Source organism: Copadichromis virginalis, linkage group LG4 (genome assembly GCF_057382275.1).
Source record: "Copadichromis virginalis isolate Kocher_CV1m ecotype Utaka linkage group LG4, C_Virginalis_male_GT1.1, whole genome shotgun sequence".
In the NCBI taxonomy this organism is placed as follows: Eukaryota; Metazoa; Chordata; class Actinopteri; order Cichliformes; family Cichlidae; genus Copadichromis; species Copadichromis virginalis.
In genome coordinates this window covers 21,286,843-21,307,628 of record NC_140621.1, presented here as the reverse complement: position 1 = coordinate 21,307,628, position 20,786 = coordinate 21,286,843, and the positions used below count along the sequence as shown (strand labels likewise).

General features: G+C 39.0%; 3 protein-coding genes across 6 annotated transcripts; 1 reads left to right on the top strand and 2 right to left on the bottom strand.

Moving 5' to 3' along the window:
* Window positions 1-4,075: 4,075 nt before the first annotated feature.
* kdelr2a (KDEL endoplasmic reticulum protein retention receptor 2a) lies at window positions 4,076-10,211 on the bottom strand. Its single transcript, XM_085454178.1, has 6 exons — window positions 10,072-10,211; window positions 9,860-9,952; window positions 7,720-7,820; window positions 7,464-7,622; window positions 7,095-7,347; window positions 4,076-5,416 (listed from the first exon to the last, which is right to left on the bottom strand). Exons 2-6 carry the CDS (start codon window positions 9,948-9,950, stop codon window positions 5,382-5,384), a joined length of 639 nt encoding a protein of 212 aa, XP_085310304.1. The 5' UTR covers window positions 9,951-9,952; window positions 10,072-10,211; the 3' UTR covers window positions 4,076-5,381.
* Window positions 10,212-11,754: 1,543 nt separating this feature from the next.
* Window positions 11,755-14,334, top strand: LOC146711350 (uncharacterized). Its single transcript, XM_085454181.1, has 6 exons — window positions 11,755-11,860; window positions 11,968-12,264; window positions 12,345-12,442; window positions 12,544-12,591; window positions 12,807-12,917; window positions 13,047-14,334. The coding sequence occupies exons 1-6, from the start codon at window positions 11,776-11,778 to the stop codon at window positions 13,098-13,100; spliced, it is 693 nt and encodes a 230-aa protein (XP_085310307.1). The 5' UTR covers window positions 11,755-11,775; the 3' UTR covers window positions 13,101-14,334.
* mfsd13al (major facilitator superfamily domain containing 13a-like) lies at window positions 12,698-20,769 on the bottom strand. 4 transcript variants are annotated; one of them, XM_085454175.1, is made up of 8 exons: window positions 20,234-20,769; window positions 18,587-18,901; window positions 18,075-18,503; window positions 17,398-17,552; window positions 17,208-17,291; window positions 16,574-16,717; window positions 15,196-15,321; window positions 12,698-13,441 (listed from the first exon to the last, which is right to left on the bottom strand). In XM_085454175.1, the coding sequence occupies exons 1-8, from the start codon at window positions 20,399-20,401 to the stop codon at window positions 13,432-13,434; spliced, it is 1,431 nt and encodes a 476-aa protein (XP_085310301.1). In that variant the 5' UTR covers window positions 20,402-20,769; the 3' UTR covers window positions 12,698-13,431. The 4 variants fall into 4 exon arrangements, with proteins under 4 accessions (XP_085310301.1, XP_085310302.1, XP_085310303.1 ...); XM_085454177.1 differs by lacking the exon at window positions 12,698-13,441 and adding an exon at window positions 19,563-19,705 and having other exon boundaries at window positions 14,532-15,321; window positions 20,234-20,299; XM_085454176.1 differs by lacking the exon at window positions 15,196-15,321.
* Window positions 20,770-20,786: the final 17 nt, after the last annotated feature.

The window sequence follows — 20,786 nt, the reverse complement described above, 5'->3', positions numbered from 1 at the left end:
CTGGAGTGTCCCTGTTTCTTTTTTAAATGACTTAATAAATTAAAAAATTAATAAATTAAAACTACATGAAGCTCAGAAACACTTGATGGTTGACAGTCACAAGCCAGAAACTTCTGTTGCTCATCTTGAACTGTCCACAGCCAAAGGTGTGGAGGATCTTAAGTCTTTATTTTTATCTCATTTATCGCATGTTCTCCTTAAATTGCTTAAATTGCTGGCTGTCTGAGTGGTGTCCCAGAAACGATGTGGGCTTCATAGCTAATTGGCAAACCTTCTGGAGGAAACCTGGACTTGTTAGGAGAGACGGCATCCATCCCACTTTGGATGGAGCAGCTCTCATTTCTAGAAATATGGACAAATTTATTAAACCCCCCAAAATATGACTATCCAGAGTTGGGACCAGGAAGCAGAGTTGCAGTCTTACACGCCTCTCTGCAGCTTCTCTCCTCCTGCTACCACCCCAAAAACCCATCTCCATAGAGACTGTGTCAGCTCCCAAACAGACAAAAAACAAACTAAAAACCAGCAACAAACAACTTAAACATAAACAATTACAAAGAAAGAACAATACAGTATCCACATCTGAACCAAAGAGTAAAACAGTGAAATGTGGATTATTAAATATTAGTCTCTCTCCTCCAAGTCTCTGTTAGTACATGACTTAATAATTGATCAACAAATTGATTTACTCTGCCTTACAGAAACCTGGTTGCAGCAGGATGATTATGTTAGTTTAAATGAATCAACACCCCCGAGTCATTCTAACTACCAGAAATCTCGAAGCACAGGCCGAGGGGGCGGTGTGGCAGCAATTTTTCACACCAGCCTATTAATTAATGAAAGACCAAGACAGACTTTTAATTCATTTGAAAGCCTGATGCTTAGCCTCGTCCACCCCAGCTGTGAAACTCAGAAACCAGTCTTACTTGTTATCATCTATCGTCCACCTGGGCCTTACACAGAGTTTCTGTCTGATTTCTCAGAGTTTTTATCTGATTTAGTTCTGAGCTCAGATAAAATAATTATTGTGGGTGATTTTAACATCCATGTAGATGCTAAAAATGACAGCCTCAACATGGCATTTAATCTGTTATTAGACTCAATTGGTTTCACTCAAAATGTAAAAGAACCCACCCACCACTTTAATCACACTCTAGATCTTGTTTTAACATATGGCATAGAAACTGAACATTTAACAGTGTTTCCTGAAAACCCTCTGCTGTCTGATCATTTCCTGATAACATTGACATTTACAATAATTGATTACACAGCGGTGGAGAGTAGACTTTATCAAAGTAGATGTCTTTCTGAAAGCACTGTAACTAAGTTTAAGAATATAATCCACCCACTGTTATCATCTTCAATGCCCTGTACCAACATAGAGCAGAGCAGCTATCTGAACGCTACCCCAACAGAGGTCGATTATCTTGTTAATAATTTCACCTCCTCACTACGTACGACTCTGGATACTGTAGCTCCTGTGAAAACTAAGGTCTCTAATCAGAAGTACCTGACTCCGTGGTATAATTCTCAAACACGTAGCCTAAAGCAGATGACTCGTAAGCTGGAGAGGAAATGGCGTGTCACAAATTTAGAGGATCATCATTTAGCCTGGAGAAATAGTTTGCTGCTTTATAAGAAAGCCCTCCGCAAAGCCAGAACATCTTACTATTCATCACTGATTGAAGAAAATAAGAACAACCCCAGGTTTCTCTTCAGCTCTGTAGCCAGGCTGACAAAAAGTCAGACCTCTTTTGACCCAACCATCCCTTTAACGTTAACTAGTAATGACTTCATGAACTTCTTCACAAATAAAATTTTTATCATTAGAGAAAAAATTACCAATAATCATCCCACAGATGTAACATTATCTACAGCTACTCTTAGTACCATCGATGTTAAGTTAGACTCTTTTTGTCCAATTGATCTTTCTGAGTTAACTTCAATAATTACTTCCTCCAAACCATCAACGTGTCTTTTAGACCCCATTCCTACAAAACTGCTCAAAGAAGTCCTGCCATTAATTAATTCTTCGATCTTAAATATGATCAACCTATCTCTAATAATTGGCTATGTACCACAGGCCTTCAAGCTGGCTGTAGTTAAACCTTTACTCAAAAAGCCATCTCTAGACCCAGCAGTCTTAGCTAATTATAGGCCAATCTCCAACCTTCCTTTCATATCAAAAATCCTTGAAAGAGTAGTTGTCAAACAGCTAACAGATCATCTGCAGAGGAATGGTTTATTTTACGAGTTTCAGTCAGGTTTCAAGGCTCATCACAGCACAGAAACAGCTTTAGTGAAGGTTACAAATGATCTTCTTATGGCCTCTGACAGTGGACTCATCTCTGTGCTTGTCCTGCTAGACCTCAGTGCAGCATTCGATACTGTCGACCATAATATCCTATTAGAGCGATTAGAACATGCTGTAGGTATTACAGGTACTGCACTGCAGTGGTTTGTATCATATCTATCTAATAGACTCCAGTTTGTGCATGTAAATGGAGAGTCCTCTTCACACACTGAGGTTAATTATGGAGTTCCACAGGGTTCAGTGCTAGGACCAATTCTGTTTACATTATACATGCTTCCCTTAGGCAGCATCATTAGAAGACATAGCATACATTTTCACTGCTATGAAGATGACACCCAGCTCTATCTGTCCATGAAGCCAGATAACACACACCAATTAGTTAAACTGCAGGAATGTCTTAAAGACATAAAGACCTGGATGGCCGCTAACTTTCTGCTTCTTAATTCAGATAAAACTGAGGTTATTGTACTCGGCCCTGAAAAGCTTAGAAAAATGGTATCTAACCAGATTCTTACTCTGGATGGCATTACCTTGGCCTCCAGTAACACTGTGAGGAACCTTGGAGTCATTTTTGACCAGGACATGTCTTTCAATGCACATATTAAACAAATATGTAAGACTGCTTTCTTCCATTTGTGCAACATCTCTAAAATTAGAAATATCCTGTCTCAGAGTGACGCTGAAAAACTAGTTCATGCATTTATTACTTCCAGGCTGGACTACTGTAATTCATTATTATCAGGATGTCCAAAAAACTCACTGAAAAGCCTTCAGCTAATCCAAAATGCTACAGCAAGAGTACTGACAGGGACTAGAAAGAGAGAGCATATTTCTCCTATTTTGGTTTCCCTTCATTGGCTTCCTGTTAAATCCAGAATTGAATTCAAAATCCTGCTCCTCACATACAAGGTCTTAAATAATCAGGCCCCATCTTATCTTAATGACCTTGTAGTACCATATCACCCTATTAGAGCACTTCGCTCTCGCTCTGCAGGCCTACTTGTTGTTCCTGGAGTTTTTAAAAGTAGAATGGGAGGGAGAGCCTTCAGTTTTCAGGCCCCTCTTCTGTGGAACCAGCTTCCAGTTTGGATTCGGGAGACAGACACTATCTCTACTTTTAAGATTAGGCTTAAAACTTTCCTTTTTGCTAAAGCATATAGTTAGGGCTGGACCAGGTGACCCTGAATCCTCCCTTAGTTATGCTGCAATAGACATAGGCTGCCGGGGGATTCCCATGATGCATTGAGTTTTTCCTTTCCAGTCACCTTTCTCACTCACTATGTGTTAATAGACCTCCCTGCATTGAATCATATTTGTTATTAACCTCTGTCTCTCTTCCACAGCATGTCTTTTATCCTGTCTTCCTTCTCTCACCCAAACCGGTCGCAGCAGATGGCCGCCCCTCCCTGAGCCTGGTTCTGCCGGAGGTTTCTTCCTGTTAAAAGGGAGTTTTTCCTTCCCACTGTCGCCAAAGTGCTTGCTCATAGGGGGTCATATGATTGTTGGGTTTTTCTCTGTATCTATGAAGTGCCTTGAGGCGACTTATGTTGTGATTTGGCGCTATATAAATAAAATTGAATTGAATCTCTGGCAGTTCATCTACCTTTCTTCCTTCATTTCTTTCCTCTTGCCTCCTTCGGGACCTATTTTTTTTCTTTCTCTGGTCATCATTCGTACCTTTGCAGATTATATATTTAACAAAAGACATTACAATTCTGATTGGAAAAAGGAAAAATAAAAATCACTCACACACACTAGATATGATTCTCATAAAATCTTTAATGGAGGTGATAACATGCAAAAAAAAAAAAAAAAAAAAAAGAAGAATAAAATGAATTATTTAGGAACACTACTATAAAAAGAAACGAGAGGCCTTTTTAGCAATGCACCCGTTGGTGACCATCGCACCTTCTTAATAACTGAGCCATACAGGTAACAACTGAGATGTGACAATGTGCTGGAGGATAAACAGGGAAGCATCCCCAGTGTGGGAAAAGTGGCTGTTAGTTTTGTCCCCATTCCCAACATTTCAGGATCCATGTAACTGGCGCGTCGCCACCGGAAGGCATTCATGAGTTTGTTGCCGGGGTGCAGTGAGAGTTTGTGCTCTGTCGGCATCTAGAAATGTGATGCAGCATTTATTCAAGACTGTGTGAAGCTACATAACAAAGAACAGTGAGCAGAAGAAAAACCGTTACCAAGCATCCTTATTCGAGACAGCCACCATTGGGAAAATACTGATACCTGCCATGAAATGATTGCTGGCATTAAAGTCATTCATTTCATGGGTTACTTCTTGAATTTAAGATCAAACCATTAATTCTGTTAAAATGTTCATTTAGAAAGCCATGTTTTACAAAATAATGAGCATGCTGGTGCGAAATTATGTTGACCTCTTTAAACATTACAGAAAAAAAAAAACGATACATGTATTAGAGGATATGCATACCTTAAAAAAATGCAAAAGTAAAAAGAATTAAAAAAAAAAAAAATACTGTGAGAAACTGTGAGAACTTTATCAGGCACTCTGATACATCACTCTTTATCTCACGCTTTAATAAGACTGTACATTTTGTGCATTTCATTACCAAGTCAAACAAGGTACTTATCAAAGTCGACCACCATGGATGATGTTTTTCTTTTAAAAATAAAAATAAAAAATAAAAAATTTAAAAAAAAAAAAAAGGAAAAAAAAGAAAATTTAAAAAAAAAACTTAAAAAAAAAAAAAGGAAAAAAAAAAAGCGCATACACCTCACATGTAGCGGAAAAACGCACAAAAACAAAAAACCAAATCCTTTTCTCCTATTTGAACAGCAATGAAAAAAAGCTTAAGGCAAGATGCTGAACACAAAAATCCAATAGTTGATCTGGACTGATCTTTGTTCAGCTCTGGTGTTTGTTGGCATTTACCAGTTCCATCAGTAATCATCAAGAAGACTAGTGTTTTTTCCCCCCGATAGTTGGCTCTCTGTCTCAGGCGTCTTTTACTACAGGTCATGAGAATCCATGACTTCCTCTCCACACCTCCTGAGTCTGCTCGGAGTCGCCGTCTCCTTCCATGCTTTTTTACGCTGGCAGGCTCAGCTTCTTGCCTTTCAACACTGAGGGATATAAAGTTAGACAGTCATCAGGTGAGAGCCATCTTTATTCCTGCAGCCACACGTTATTTATTCCACTATGCACTGACACTACACATGTAAGATCACTTAAAAGTGGACCATTCCTCAGTCTGTGTTCCCTCTTTGTGGCTCAAAGGCTTTGGGAAAGCTGTCTTTTAAAGATGAACCGATCACTAATGCTACAAATTAAACATTAATTTTAAAAGGAATCATTTTCATTTCCAGCAACTCTCTCTTTTGCATTCAAACAGTGTGACGTTACCTGATACAAGCTTTCATGTTAAAAAGGTTAATTGATCATTAGAAAAATCCTTTAAACAGCAAACAGAAAGATGTGTGAGCCCCCATTGTGCGGGAGCAAAAGGACAAGTACATCCAAGTGTGTAGTTTTGCGCAGCCGTCACATTTGATGAATACAAGCGTGAGTTTTCAGGAAAAGCCAGAGATTTTCTGGGTGACGTCAAGCTTGTTCACAGCAGTTAAGAACGCCCTCTGGCTCTTTTGAGTTAAACTGTTCCAGGAACTATGTCCCCCGAGCAGAGAATAAAAGTTCCTCTGACGTGTTGATGAATGAAAAACACATATTTCTCATGTTCAATCCACTTGCTAATCATTTTTTATATGGATGCCTTAAATGAGAGCCCTGGTTTATTTCTGGGAAAGGACACAAACCCAGGGGGTCACAAGCTATGGGACGAGCCTGATTAAATGAGATTGGGATTGCGTCAGGAAAGGCATCCAATGTGCCAAATCAAACATGCGGATCCATCAGCTGTGATGACCTTTTAAAAAGGTCAAAAATAAGGGAGCAACTGAAAGTTCCAGATGAGGATGATAAAAAAATCATCCAAAGTTGCCCCAATCAACAAGCTACAACTAACAACCAACAAAATGAGATCCATTTAAAAAAGGAACTTAAAAAATATCAACTGAGTTGAGTTAAAATGTAACAAACTTACAAAAAACATCAAATTTGAGTTTTAAAGATCTCTGTAGTGACAAACGAGTGTCTCCACAGATGCAGCAGTTTTCTCTAATAACGCTGTTTAAACAGTGAATTGGTGTTAATGGCTCTGAAAGCCCTTTGACAGACTGGCGAGCTGCTCGGGCTGTATCCTGCCTTTTGATTTGTGCCAGCTGGGATTTGCTCCAGCCACCCCCATGAACCTGAATTAGATAAGCCGAAGGAAATGCATGGGTGGGTTTTCAAAGCACTATAATTTGGCTTTGTAAAATAGAAAGAATATTAAATAATAATAAAATACAAGTTCAGTTGACGCTAACAACCATCAAACCAGCTGGGAATTTCCAAATCATTGCACAACATCTCCTTTATGCCTTTCCCGGGACACTCGATTTACAGTAAGATAAGGAGGGAATTTTGTCTTAAACAGCCATAACTTTGGAGAATTTTCTTTCAGGAAACTTGCGCTGCTGAAACGTCAGATTAGCGTAGCCTGAACTCTAGGATGAGGGTTTTCCAGGGAACAAGACACTGGATGTTTACACTCATCCCTTTCATCAAATTTAAGGAATGATTTCAGGGCCAGCGAGGGCACGAAGAGCAACTACATCAACTAAAGTGTCCCCACATATTTCACGTCTATATAAATAATAACAAATTAGCCAATATCTGAATAATATCGATGCTTAAACCCACCTTTGGTGACATAAAGATAGAAGAAGTCACAGTAGAGGACAGTCTGGACCACACCAGCCACTATGGCAATCATGTCAAAGAAGCCCTCAAAGTAGAAACGCCAGATCCAGTTGAAGAGGTAAAGGGCCCGATACAGCCCTAGGCAGAACAGGTAGTGGGTGGTGATCGTCTCAGCCTCCCCGGTCTTGCTGATCATGAAGAGCTGAGGCAGAATTGCCACAGACTCCAGGTAGATGGAGAACGTCCACAGGATCTGCAGAAGACATTTACATATTCAGGAACACAATTTTACATTTACTCCCAAAATGTCTGGTTTGGAATAGATCATGTGCCTCACAATTTGACTGCGATACAGCAGTTTGAACTCACCTCCAGGGGAGAGAAGTCATGGTTAATGAGAACAGAAAGACCCCCGACAGGAACCACCAGGAACTCCACTCTGAAACTGTCGTGGTTTCCATCGTAGGTGGCCCTGAACTTCGCGTAGATTAGGTATACGGTGGCATATGCGCAACCGATGTAGATCAGCTGGTAAACAGCAAAGAACAGCCTGTCACTGGAGTGTTCTGGGAGAAATGGTGAAACCTATGTGAGGGTCAGGGCTGTGTGGTTGGCGGTGTCTTACCTTCATGCATGTGTTATACAGGGAGATGAAAGAGGTGAACAGATCCAAGTAACGTGTGGTGAACACAAGAGCAAACAGAATTTGGCTCTTTCCAGAGATGCCTTTAAGAAAAATATCAAGCAGAAACACAGTTTAGGCTGACATATACCTCAGCAGTTCACACAAAGCTTCACAAACAGCCTGGGCAAAACAAATCATGTTTTTTCTTAATTGAACAGTGACATCTGCTGGAAAAAAGATGAAACTCCGAAGTCTCAAGAGTTCAAAAAACAAGACCGTTTCTTTTCGTTTGGATTCATTTTAAAGGGTTAATGGAATAATGAGTGATGTCAGCCTGTCCTGATTTGCCCATAGGACAGTTTTTCCCACGTATTCCAAATACATGGAGATTAGATTTATTTATTTTTTTAAGTGGCTGTGAATTGTTCATATCTGTGAGCATGAGTAAAACTGTTATCAGACTTCATGTCCTGTCCAAAGTGTACCCTGTATCTTCCCATGATACATGGTACACATGATGCAAGAACATGATGCACCACCTCAAAACCACAATCAGGTCCTAATTCTCCAGGAATCTCAACTAGTGTTTGCTCGACATTCTTCCTGATAAACATCGGGGGTTTTCAGCAAGTGCCATCTTCACTCTCTGTGGCATGTTTGAGTTTGGCGTGTTTGGTGTGTCTTTTTGGAATCGATAACAATCTTTCCTGAACAACGTCAAATGTTTTGATCCATGTTCTTTATATTCTTAACTGATATCACACTTTTTAAGGGTATTTTGGGTCGGTCATCGTGTGCCCTGATTTACTGGTGGCAGTGGTAAGAGACAGGCAACGTGGGGAAATAAATAAAAATAAATAAATAATAGGAGACACTCTTTATAAACAGACGTGTTTTTTCAACCAGTTTCTACCAAGCAGACAATATTCAAAATTATTGGTCATTAAAATCAATGACCTCAGATCAGAGGATGTTATATGTTAAGAGTGTATATTCAGAAAAAAAGCTAATTTTTTGTATGTTCATTGTATGTTGATGTCAGGCTGAGTGCATATTCATTGTCTTTCAATTTTAATGACAGACCAGTTCAATTAACAGCCTCTCAGATTCACTTTGAGTAATCTCTTCCTCAACACAAGTTAGATTTTCCCTTGGTTTCGTTTTATTGGGGATCTCCATAAGGAGTCGTGTAAGTGACTGTTAAGACCTATACGTTTTAATAAATCAATCAATATTTTAAACTTCCAGTACCTCCAGATTTAACACAAAGCTACATATTCTTCAGGTTTTAGCTTTTCACCCAAAACGCATGCGTCAACTTTTTTAATCAATCACAAATCTTTATCGAAAGTGGGACACAAAACCGCCCCCTTCTATGACTTATCTAGGACTTTAGATAATCATAGACTGCATCACTGCTGCCTATGTTGTTAGTTATTATTATTAATGCCTAAATTTTTATGTGAGTCTATAAGCATAAAATGCATTTTTAAATAAGTAAAACTTTGTACAAACTCTTTTTAGCAGGTATCTACTTCCGTAGCGCTTTCTAGAACGCCACGTCAGAAGCCAGACCCAAAAAATCGAGCCCCTCACACTTAAACAGTCAAACTATCCGAGCAGGAGTAAATGGATGTGAGGTGGAGGGGGTGGTGCTGAAACGTAGAAGCAGAAACCGCAAAAAGTTATTCTAAATATATTTGTTAAAGGTTCCATTAATGTGCTTAATTGTCCAGTAAGCAGTAGGAACCCAACTGACCGCACTCAATCCACAGATCGGAGAACGATTAACGTACAAAAGGAATTCCTTCAAAGTCAACCGTTACTTTGATGTGTCTGCGTTATATTTTCCACCAACTTTAATATTTCACTGTCTAACTGCAGCAAACTTAGTAGTAGCTTGTGATGGAGATGCAGGCAGCACTTTTTAGCTGCCATCATCAGTTAGCCCATTCAGCAGCTATTAGCCGCTGCTTCAAATGAATGAAGAGGAAACGTTAGCATTGCTAGGTAGGTAGCTTAGAGGTTGCTGCCTTAAAAGATCAGATTTTTTTTTATCGATTAACACAAGTGAAACGGAACTAGTGACATTAGAAAACCTCACTGTAGCATTTATATTAAAGCTATATCCAGTGCTCACCTGCACACGACCTGCTTTTCCATATTTTGAGTAGCAGGATGATGATAGCAGCCAGATGAGAAAGATCTCCTGTGAGCCTGAAGATGTTCATAGCTGCAAAAAGAAAAATAACAGAGACACAGCTGAGAAGCTAACGTGGACTTTGAAACGGGTCACGCTTGATCCTGCCTGGTGTGAAAGATTCTTCTGCTCAACTTGGAGGCACAACACACCGGGATTCACGGGCTTGAAAATATGGCGAGAGTGCAGGTCGACGTGGAAGGGGGCGGGACAAAACACATAGACAGATTTGCATTGGACCAGAGAATGAGTGACAGCAGGAGAGGACCCGCCCACAACAAGCACGACGCTGAGAACATGAGCCCTGGTTGAATGAGGAGGGTCATCACAGACTTGTAAACCCCATAAACCTAATAACTGGCTGTGCCATCCTTGGCAGCAAGAACTGGCTGTTGATATGATTTTCTTTTTATGAAATGCTCTCATCAAAATGTTTTTTCTGGCATATGTAAGACCAGGCTTTGTGATCTTTTTAGTCATCAGTGGTTTTCTCCTCCCATGGAGGCCATTTTTGCCTGGTCTCTTTCCTATTGTTGAAGCATGAACTCTGACCTTAACTGAGCCAAATGAAGCCTTCGGTTCCTTAGATGTCATTCCGGATTCTTTTGTAACCTTGTGAATTAGTCCTCAATGCTCTTTTGGAGTAAGTTTGGCTCACAGGGCACTCCTGGTAAGCTCACCAGTGTTCCAAGTTTTCTCCATTTGTTAATAACGGTCCTCACCGGGTGGTTCACTGGAGCCCCAAAGCCTCAGAAACGTGTTTTTATTTTTTAACTCTTTCCAGACTGATAGATGTCTATGACTGTTCCTCACCTGTTCTTAAATTTCTTTAGATTGGGGCATGATGTGCTGGCTTTTTCGGATATTTCTACCCCACTTTACTGTGCCAGATATGTATTTCTTGAGTCAGCAGGTCTGGCAATTGTCAGGCCAAAAATATGGTTAATCACAGTTAAGTAATGATTTACAAGAGGGTGAAGGGAAGTGGCATGAGTGTCTGGCAGTACTTGCTGTCAAATTGGTCACAACCTCATAATTAGGTTAGCGGGGCAATTTTTTAGGCAGGGATGAGTAGGTTTGGATAATAGATAAATGAAAAGAATCATTTAAAAACGTAATTCTGTTTTTACTGAGGTTGTGTTTGATTATTATGAAACGTGAAATGTGACAAATATGCAAAAAAGCTAAGAAGTCAGGAATGTGGTAAATCCTCTTTCAAGGCAGTGTAGATGCATAAATAACAAAATGTGGGGAAAATAAAATCAGCGAAAACAAAATTCATAGAATTTACTCTCTTGTGTGAGCACGATTGCTTCATACATATTTCTCCAAAACTACACATTCAGCTTTATTGACTTGCACTGAGTTATTTACTTTCCGCATAACCTTGCATGATATTATTACTGCCGGAGTCCTGTCACCAAATCTCTACACATTCTCAATAATTCAAAGTTATTGTTCTACCGTTCCTAGATTGCGCCATCATGTGTGCACAGCATGAGTTGACATTTGTGTCTACACGCAAAAATGTTGCCCATGTTGGGTAATAAGGGGTGATGGGGCTATTTGTGATTCTCCATCGCCAGTGACACCAAACCTCGCAATCCTTCATTTAAGAGCGTGAAATCAATTAAATGTACTTACATTTTAAACAGTAAATACTAGTAGTACAGTAGTTCATAATATCATGTTACCATAAATACAATAAACGCTTTGAATACATACAAATCCATTAATTGTACTGTAGAGCTGCACAATACAGGAAAATAAGAAGGAACTAGTAGACTTGAGGAAGTTCAGTCTACCACTTCCCATGTTGTCAGCCATTTAAAAAAAAACGGCTGATACAAGGAATCATGAGATCATTCAGTGTCTTTCAAGCCGCAGACATGGACCGGTTGTTTTGGCTGTCTCTCCTGCTCGCCCACCTGTTGGTCACAGGTAAGATCATTTTCATATCTTTGCCGTCTGTAAACAATTCCTCTAGGAAATATATGTAAAAGGCTGGGTGTGATTCATATTGATTCTCTTTTGCCTGTTTATTGCAGCTGGCAAGGATACATGTCATGTCAACATATCACAGTCAAACAACATAATCTGGAAGAAAATAGGGGAAGAAGCTGTTTTCAATTGTACAGTTATTTCCAAGTGTTCAGTAGAATTTTACTGGTTCAAAGAGAATGTCTCTCTACCGCTTCATATGAGTAAAAAGTACCAAGGAGAAGCGTCTTTTCAAATTAATTCACTTAAAGCGAGTGACAGCGGGATGTACTTCTGTGCCGCAGCAACTCAGAATGGGTGCTGCACACCGTTTGTAGGGGAGGGAGCAACTCTTGTAGTGAGAGGTAAGGACTGTTTAGAGAGAAAACTCATTTTACAGTCATTAAAATGAAGACGACGCCTTCACTTTCTTTCTTTTTTTTAGAAAATACTAAAACAGTGATGGGAAAAATCGTGTTGGTATCATTTGTCCTCTTGGCCGTCTACAGCTTGACTATAGTGACGCTCATCATTCTAAAGAAGGTGAATCACAGACACATTTATTTTAATGTGATCTATTGTACAAGCCGGACTGAAAGTCAGTTTGTGCTCACGTGAAATTAACCTTTCTCTTTCTGTTCTAGTATGGCTGCAATATGAACATCTGCAGAAAGACATCCAAAAACGACAAGGTCTCTCTCTTCTGTTTTAACTCATGTTTGATGAATCCATTGTTTTCAAAATAGGGAAAAGCCCACAGATGCAAAAAAAAAAAAAAAAAAAAAAAAAAAAAGAGGAACAGGAACGAACTAAACCCTCTGTAAATACCAAGGCAGAAAAAAAATCCTAACCCCCCCTCCAAAAAAAGGGCTTTATAATAAATTTTTACTCATCTTTTCCCTTATAGAAAAACGCAAATAAAAAAGTACAGTTCCAGGACGTGCTGAAAGAAATGCACAAGAAGAGAAACATGGAGAAAAACAATCAAACAGCAAGCAGAAGCTCTTCTGAAGTTGAGGTAAATGTTGTTGTTGCAGCATGTTGAGGTTAGATTTAGTCAAATAGACAGATTGTGTAACTTCTGCCGCAGGATGTCTGTACAAAATTCAATTTAACTGTTTTTGACCAAGTTTTAATATCGTTTCAGCCCTCGAGCAACGACCTGCAGCATTCTTCTGATGACATCTATCAAAATGTCTAAGCTTCATTCAAGGAATTGATGAATTCAGACCTCCATCATCTTGACGGAAAGGAAATTGTAAAGCCATTAAACACCAGCTGGATGATGCTGTTGAGTCTGAGGAAACAAGCAAGTCTGCAAAGGATGCAAGTCATTTGTGCTTCTAATCTTTTCTCATGAAATGAGACATAAAAACTACAAAACCAGCGTGGACCAGGCGACTATTTCCTCTCTAAACGTCAAGGCTCTTACACAACCCGCCTCTCACAAAGCATTCGAAGTTGTGTTGGTCTCCACCGCGCTTCCACAGCTTCCTTGTTGCTCATAACAACTTTTTCCAAGGATTTTATTTTCAGGACTTTCTGCAACACAAAAGGGGGATAATTAGACGATCCACATTAGAGGAATTACATCTGAATTTCACTTCTACAAAAAGCAAAATGTTACACCTTTTATTGCACGAATCATTAATCACGACGATTACTGGCAGTGAACTGACATGAAATGATAAAGCCATTTCTCATTAAAGGGGTCATGGCACTTTTTTGATAGCGCTTAATGTTTGTTACATTATTGACCAAGAATTTCTTTAAAACATTCTTAAAATCTAATCAAAAACATAAATGTACCACGGATAGATTTTTTTTACCATTTTTAATTAGAAACAACACATTTATAGAATCTGATACCAAAACATAGAACAAGATACAGCACATGTCTGTATGTCAAATACAGCTTATGTTATCATAGGAAAAGAGAGGGCCTTGTTTCTCTTTAGAGAAATCACAGTAAACTTATTAGAAATTCACATTAAGGCAGTGTTTAGCATTCTGAGCCAGTTGTGAAGCATATCCCATCCCCTAAATCTCAATACATTTTACATTATAATGTCCATTCATACACTGGATTATAATCCTTAGATTAGTTTTCACCATTTACAGCCTTTATTCAAAGTCTGCATAAACTGCCCCGTTTGGGCTTCTCTCTACTGTAAACTATCAAATACAGGTGATGCGAGCCACTTGAATCATGTTTTGTTTTTTTAATCTGCATGGAGGTTATTAACCATCAGGTTTGTGACACTAACTGTCTTTTTCATCGGGTAAAATAAGGCATTTCATTAACTGGCAAAATGAAATTTTTTGTTCTTGATGAATACCTTTCATTGATCATCACTGTTGATGCCAGAGCTTGTGAGACCTGAGTTTAAGTGACAATAATTTCTGATGTTATGTGGCCACTTTATGCGTCTGCATCTGTGAAAAGCTAAATGGAGTGTTTTTACCTTTCTCTCCCTCTCCATTATATAGATGATATATAAAAGCATCATAAACAGACAAAAAAAATGAAACAAAATATTTTTTGAGTACAAAATGATCAAAAAAATCAAAGTCGACACTTAAATGATAGTCTTCAAGAAATAACCACATGACAAGTTTTTTGTTCCAGAGATGCAAAGCTGTTAACTAAATACTTCTCTTCAAGTAGATGCTTGAGTTTGTGTTTCAGTTGACTCTTTAAGGATCGAGAATGTCTCGACTATTTGTTCTCATTGCTAAAGCAGCGATTTAACATCCAACTTCAATGTTTGCATGAGTAAAGTTCCTTTAGTTAAGTTCATTGTTTACTCAGAACCTTTTGGCCTTCCGAACATCCACCTTATAATGTAGGATCCTGATAAGTGTAGCTGAACAGTTGGTGGGATTCTGTCATAAAAATATATATCTCACAAACTAATTATAAACTAACAAACTATTATAATGCTGAATTTGTGCCCCACCCAACCCAACAACCAGTAAATGTTTAAGAATGGGAAGTAAAATACCACTTTTAAATCAAAGTAAGTGGGATAAAGTCTAGATATATTTGCACCCAGATGAAAATTGCCATTTAAAACATTTACTTTTTTCCACTTCAAATATTTAAAGCCCCTTGATTTGTTTGATTTTAAGGTACTTGATGATTTACAGTTGTTCCCTGTTAAAATTTCAATATATTCACTCATTTAAATATACAAAAATACTCATTTTAAATTATTCATTTACAGATCCCAACTACAGGCAATTAAGCCAGGTTCTTTGAATACCGAGAATACTGATATTAGCCATCAATATACTTTGTGTCAACTGTGTGACTGTTGCGAATGGAAAACGGCCTCCAAGCCAGGACTTGCAGAGCAGCGACACACATGGGCACCAAGCAAACCAAGTAGAACATGGCTCTGTGGAGGCTCTCCAAGGCACTAAAAACAAGGACAAACAAAGTGTTGGTGTAGTTACATTTATTTACAGCTGAATCATCCTGACTGTCACAATGCTAATTACGGAAACTGCAAAAGCATGCCTGTGCATGTTGACTGTGACTCGTTTAAATGGTGTAAAGAGGAATCAGTGGACGTACAAAACCATAAAGATCTAAGATATTTCAAGAGTCAGTTTATGTGCAAGGAATCGCTGTGAGCCAAAAGCACTCTTCAGATTCCTCTAAACAGTTTATGACAAGGTCTTGGCTCTGAACGATGTCAATGAGAAACACTATCCCTAATATGGCCAATCATGCTCATGGCTATGAGCACAATTTAACCACCCACTGGTTAAATGTTATGTTTACGAGGGTTGCCACTTAGAATAAAGGTGGTCTAAAGGGAGCTTATTTTTATTTTCACGCAGTGGATCAAGTGAGGGCCTGCGATAAGATATAACAATTAATTGAAACTGTGACACATACAAATCCACTGTAGGAGAGCCCAAGAAAAAAAAAAAAACATTGTAGATGGAAAACAAATGTTTCAGTGGTTCAGATTTTAGAAAATTATATAAACAGTGACCTTAGAAAAAAAAAAGGCCAAATCAGAGAGGCTGTCTCTTGAAACTGGTGTTTATTCAGTTGACTATAAAGTCGATTTTCTGCATAATAAAACTAAATAGCAACCATAGAAAAAAATGTTGTTCTCCTTCAAATTAAATGTGCCTCTATTTAGATTATCTGAAATGATAAGGGATCACAGTGGTGGATTTTTGGTGGTTTATTTTACTACTTTACAGTTTTAACTTTTTAGATTAGCTTCTTATTCTGCATTTGTTTAAAATCTAAAACACACTTTAAATCCATCAGTGTCATTACAGTTTATTGGTCAAAGTTAGATTCTTGTTACATGGTGCTATTGTTTTATACAGGATGGATTATCTACATTTCAATAGAAAAACGGGTTATTTATACTATAATGGGATAAACGGCCCCAGGCTTAAAGCTGAATAGTAACTGAACGCTTTGGAAAACGTACTACATTAAACATGGGTATCAGCAGCTGCAGCAACTAAGGCCCTCTTATTTTTTCCTCAGGTTTTTAGTGCTTACTGTACAGCAAGTTATGACATAAAGTATTAACAGACAGACTTAGGACACATGTCATAGATTTATGGGTATAATCTTAAAACCAGCTCCAAAAACATTTGGGCCCATTAAGTCAACAAGTAGCAAGAAACTCTCTGTACCTCGGATCTGAATCCTTTGTGACATCCTTCAGCTGTTCATACCCAAAGTGGTTCAGGATATTTAACACTATCATAGGAGCCAGAGACTGAGCTGGCTTTGTGAACAGTGCATTTGTTCCAAACACCATGGAAGAGAGAGGGGAACTACAGGAGGCGAGGAAGAGAAGAAAACGCATCATCACACATTAAATCATAAACTTGTTTCATTGCATGTTAGTACACAGATTTGTGAGTGCTTAAATGAAATAATGTTGCATATTTTCCTAGTTTATGTAGTAAAATCATGAGGTTTTAAAACAATGCTGTAGCAGCCAGAGTTAATGAAGTGGTTTATATTTGAATCTGAGGAATGACTGAATTAGTCATTTGTGCTGACGTTCATATTTATAGTCATGATGATAGTGACACAAGTCAAGGGGATGGCAGGGTTGGTCTGCAGGCCCACCAGTTTGGTCCATCTCTGAATAAATACTAAATAAATACTAATAATATTCCCATCAAACTCAGCTGTTCTTTCTTACATATAACTGACAGAAATAGTGCACAAGGTAAATGTCTCGGCTGATTAAAATTTTGGCTTTGTCGGTATGACATAAAGGACAGTGGTGTCCAAACTGTCGACTGTGTTTCTTACCTGCGCTTGTATTTCTGCAGGTCAGTGTCAATAATGTCAGCCAAAGGCAACCCAAAAAGACTGAAGGAGGCCTGAATTATAACCCTGTATAAAACATAGAAACCGAAAAGAAATAAAATCAATGCAGTATAGTAAAAGAAAAAAATCTTTTTACATATCAAGACAAACAAGCCCAGCAGTAACTTCTTACATGTTAATGGTGAGGAAAAATGCCATGAAATAGTAGTGCTGAGGACCAATTGCTAGCATGACAGCTGCCATTCCAGCCTCCACATAGAAGATGAAGAGGATGATCCTGTAGTAGCCATGCCTATGCAGCAGACTCTGAGAGCTCAGCACTAAAAGCTAAAATGAGGACAGTCAGGAACAAGACATTGGGTTAGGCAAAGCAGATGATTAAAAAGCTGCAAGTATTTTAAAACCCTTTCCTTTTCGGTGCTTTCAGGTGTTTATTTAGACCTCTGACATTTGAGCAAGGTGGAGAGTTGGCAGCCGAATAGCTCTATTTATGAACTATGTGGTAAACGAATATAAATAAATGGTTTTAAGTAGTTATTGCAAATATTTCTGCCCAAAATACTACAAAAACTGTCCATTTAACATTGTCTATATCCCCTGTATTTCAACCTTGTTCCAAATTGAGAACTGAAAACTGGCACCACCTGAGTACGGATTTCAAATTTTCCAAGCTTACCAATTCCTTTATCAGTGCAGTCAGCAGTAAATATCAACTGAAAATGATCTTTGTACCTCACTGTTCAGGACCTGTGACTGTAATGGACTAAAGCAATCAGTGTGGTATTTTAAAGCATTTATTCTAATCTTTATGGGGAAAAAAACTAAAACACTAACACTGTGGGACGATACCTGTGGACAGATGAATGCTGCTCCATACATGATGCTCTTTGCCAATGATGGAAGCACATCTGGAGGAATCAGGTGCTCAGTAAATATCATGGTAAAATTATTAAAGAAGGCCAGCATGAACACCTGGAAGAAGTTCATTAGTACAAATAGCTGAAAGTCCCTGTTGGTCAGGATTTGCCATGTCAACGTTTTCAACGTGGAGAAGGAGCATGCCAATGGATGCGAAGTCTGATCAACAGACGCGGGAGCATCTGATTGAGATGCTTTATTGTCAAAGCGGCTCTCGCTGTGGAAGCCTGTGTAGAGCATGCAGCCACAGCTCAGGATAGCAATCAGCACAGCGAATGCCTGAAAGGCCAAGAAGTCTTCCATGTTGTTGGAAACCACACCACAGAAGAGGACACTGGATGAGCCAATGAGAGAAGCCACCTGGGAAATAAATAAGAAGGGATATGAAAAGAATGACGTGCTTAGGTACATAGAGAGAATAGACGTCAGGATGAAGGGCCTACCTGGTTGTACTTTATGAGTCTAAGTCTGTTCTGATGATGGCTGGAAATCTCTGCAAACAAGGCACATTGTGCCAACAGCACAAAAGTTAGCATGCCATCGAAAGCACACAGCGCTACTGTCAAGTGTAAACCACTCAACCAGTCGCCAGGGGCGTAGGAACGCCATGGGAACCAGGCTAAAAGAAAAGCTAGCGAGTAGAGGGGAGCGCCGTACAGGATGGAGAGACGTCGCTGAGAGCAGCAGGGTACCCTGGAGTTATCTTGCAGGTAACCAAAGAGAGGGTCATTAACTGCATTCCACACCATGTACACCACCTGTGGATAGGAAGCATGTAAAAGTGTTAATAAAAACAACAACAAGTAAATCTGTCAGAAATTTAAAAAAAAAAAGAAGTAAACTTTAAAATAAATAAATAACACAGGAACTTTACTGCCATTTAATTGTTTATCCATTGGTTAATCACTTATGAACTTGTATTATGTATGACAATGTTGGAGGTTTTTATCATCAGGAAAAGCTGTAAAACTTATGAAAAAAAGAGTTAAGCCCAAAACCTATGCCGTTCTTTGCATTTTCCACATCTATCCCTTGGTCCATATCAAAGTCTTTACCAAGCCGATCCTTGTCTTTGTGACTCCTGCTAGTCCTCCTTTTTCATTATTCCACCCATTTTGTGCAACATACCACTGGGCGCAAAACTGCCTCACAGCATAATGCTACCACCACCATGTCCAAAGCTGATGGAGCATTCTTAAGATTGAAAGCCTCAACTTTACTTCTCAAAAATTCCTTGCCACTGTGTCCAAATAACTCCATTTTTTTGCCTTGTTTGACCAGGTTAGGATTAAATCTTTTTTTTTGGCTTGTCCATGTGAGCAGCTGCAGATTTCAGTCTAACTTGAAGATGCAGACTTTGGGGGAGGGGCTTTCTATCTCGGTTGACACACTTGCAGTCCATGGCGATGTAAAACTCACTTCACTCTGGACGGTGACGCTGGTGCTCCAGCAGTTTCCAGTTCACAGTAGCCTTCAGCTTTGGTGGTTTTCGAGCTTTTCCTGAACATCATAACCCATTTCCTATCATCTGAGAGTGACAGTTGGGGTGTTCTTCTAGACCTCTGCAAATTGCATTTGAATAACTTGTTTAAACTGATGATCTTGGAATTTGCATTTGTTTAGAAATGTTTCCAAGAGACTTCCCATCCTGTGTAAATCAGCAGTTTTCCTGCTTAAATATTCACTCAGCTCTCTGGACTTTCCCATTGTTCTAGGTATTTGTTATTCCACTGAGTGCCATCAAGCAAATCCTTTTTATAGTGGTAGAGAGAAACTACAATTACTATTCAATCATAATCAGTAATCGTTAGGTTACTAAAAGAAGTCATTCCTGGGCATGCATGTTAGACATCGACATCGGCTTATATTAGCCCTCTTGACTGCAACTGAATCACTTCACAGATACTGAAGTGATTTTATGAAGATAGAAATTCCATAGAAATTCTTATGGGTAATCTTTTCTTTTTGATGCTTTGAAGAATTCAGAAGCCAGTTGTTTTTTTATTTTAAGCAACCGGCTCTTTAAATTGTACTCTACAACTGTGCAACTCACAGAGTATTGGTCAAGAAGGACAGGTCAACATACTCACTTGTGATTGGTGAAACGCTCCTTCGGATATCTTGTACCTATTCAGGAAGAGTTTCACATAGTAGAAGCTGAACATATTGTTTATCATGCTAGACCCCAGAGTGGTCATGGCATAAGCCAGCGCTGCAGGGTTCACCCCAAAGTTTATCAGGTGTCGGAAGACATTCATTGTTCCGGTCTGGAAACGCTCGAGACAGGTTTCACCTTCACGCCCACGAGAGCTTAACCAAGTTAAATGTGTCTTTAAACGAGCAAGGAGCGAGGAGAAGTTGTTGTCACCTGCAGCACCGGTTTTACAACGCTACTGCTGTTTAGCATTGCTAACGATACTGCTGTAAGAATAGCAAAATTCCACAGGGCAAAAAAAAAAAAAGAGTCTGGTAATGAGACGGATATTGTTCCTGTTCACTAATTCCCATGAATGTACACTTGTTAGGAAGTAACACTTGCTAAATATTTACCCAAGCATTGTAAAAAACATAAAATCTACCCCAACGAAGCTGTTTTAGAGTCACCAACGGGCGGGACTTCAGGATAAGAAACACGATCTGATT

Excerpts from the sequence above, each read along its gene's own strand:
- kdelr2a (XM_085454178.1), bottom strand. The coding sequence starts at position 9,950 with ATGAACATCTTCAGGCTCACAGGAGATCTTTCTCATCTGGCTGCTATC. Across the intron at positions 7,348-7,463 it reads ATGACTTCTCTCCCCTGGAG|ATCCTGTGGACGTTCTCCAT; the intron begins GTGAGTTCAAAC and ends TGTCTTCTGCAG. Across the intron at positions 5,417-7,094 it reads CTATCTTTATGTCACCAAAG|TGTTGAAAGGCAAGAAGCTG; the intron begins GTGGGTTTAAGC and ends TATATCCCTCAG.
- LOC146711350 (XM_085454181.1), top strand. The coding sequence starts at position 11,776 with ATGAGATCATTCAGTGTCTTTCAAGCCGCAGACATGGACCGGTTGTTT. Across the intron at positions 11,861-11,967 it reads CGCCCACCTGTTGGTCACAG|CTGGCAAGGATACATGTCAT; the intron begins GTAAGATCATTT and ends TGTTTATTGCAG. Across the intron at positions 12,592-12,806 it reads AGACATCCAAAAACGACAAG|AAAAACGCAAATAAAAAAGT; the intron begins GTCTCTCTCTTC and ends TTTCCCTTATAG.
- mfsd13al (XM_085454174.1), bottom strand. The coding sequence starts at position 20,401 with ATGAATGTCTTCCGACACCTGATAAACTTTGGGGTGAACCCTGCAGCG. Across the intron at positions 18,504-18,586 it reads GACTCATAAAGTACAACCAG|GTGGCTTCTCTCATTGGCTC; the intron begins GTAGGCCCTTCA and ends TTTATTTCCCAG. Across the intron at positions 17,553-18,074 it reads CAGCATTCATCTGTCCACAG|CTTTTAGTGCTGAGCTCTCA; the intron begins GTATCGTCCCAC and ends TCCTCATTTTAG.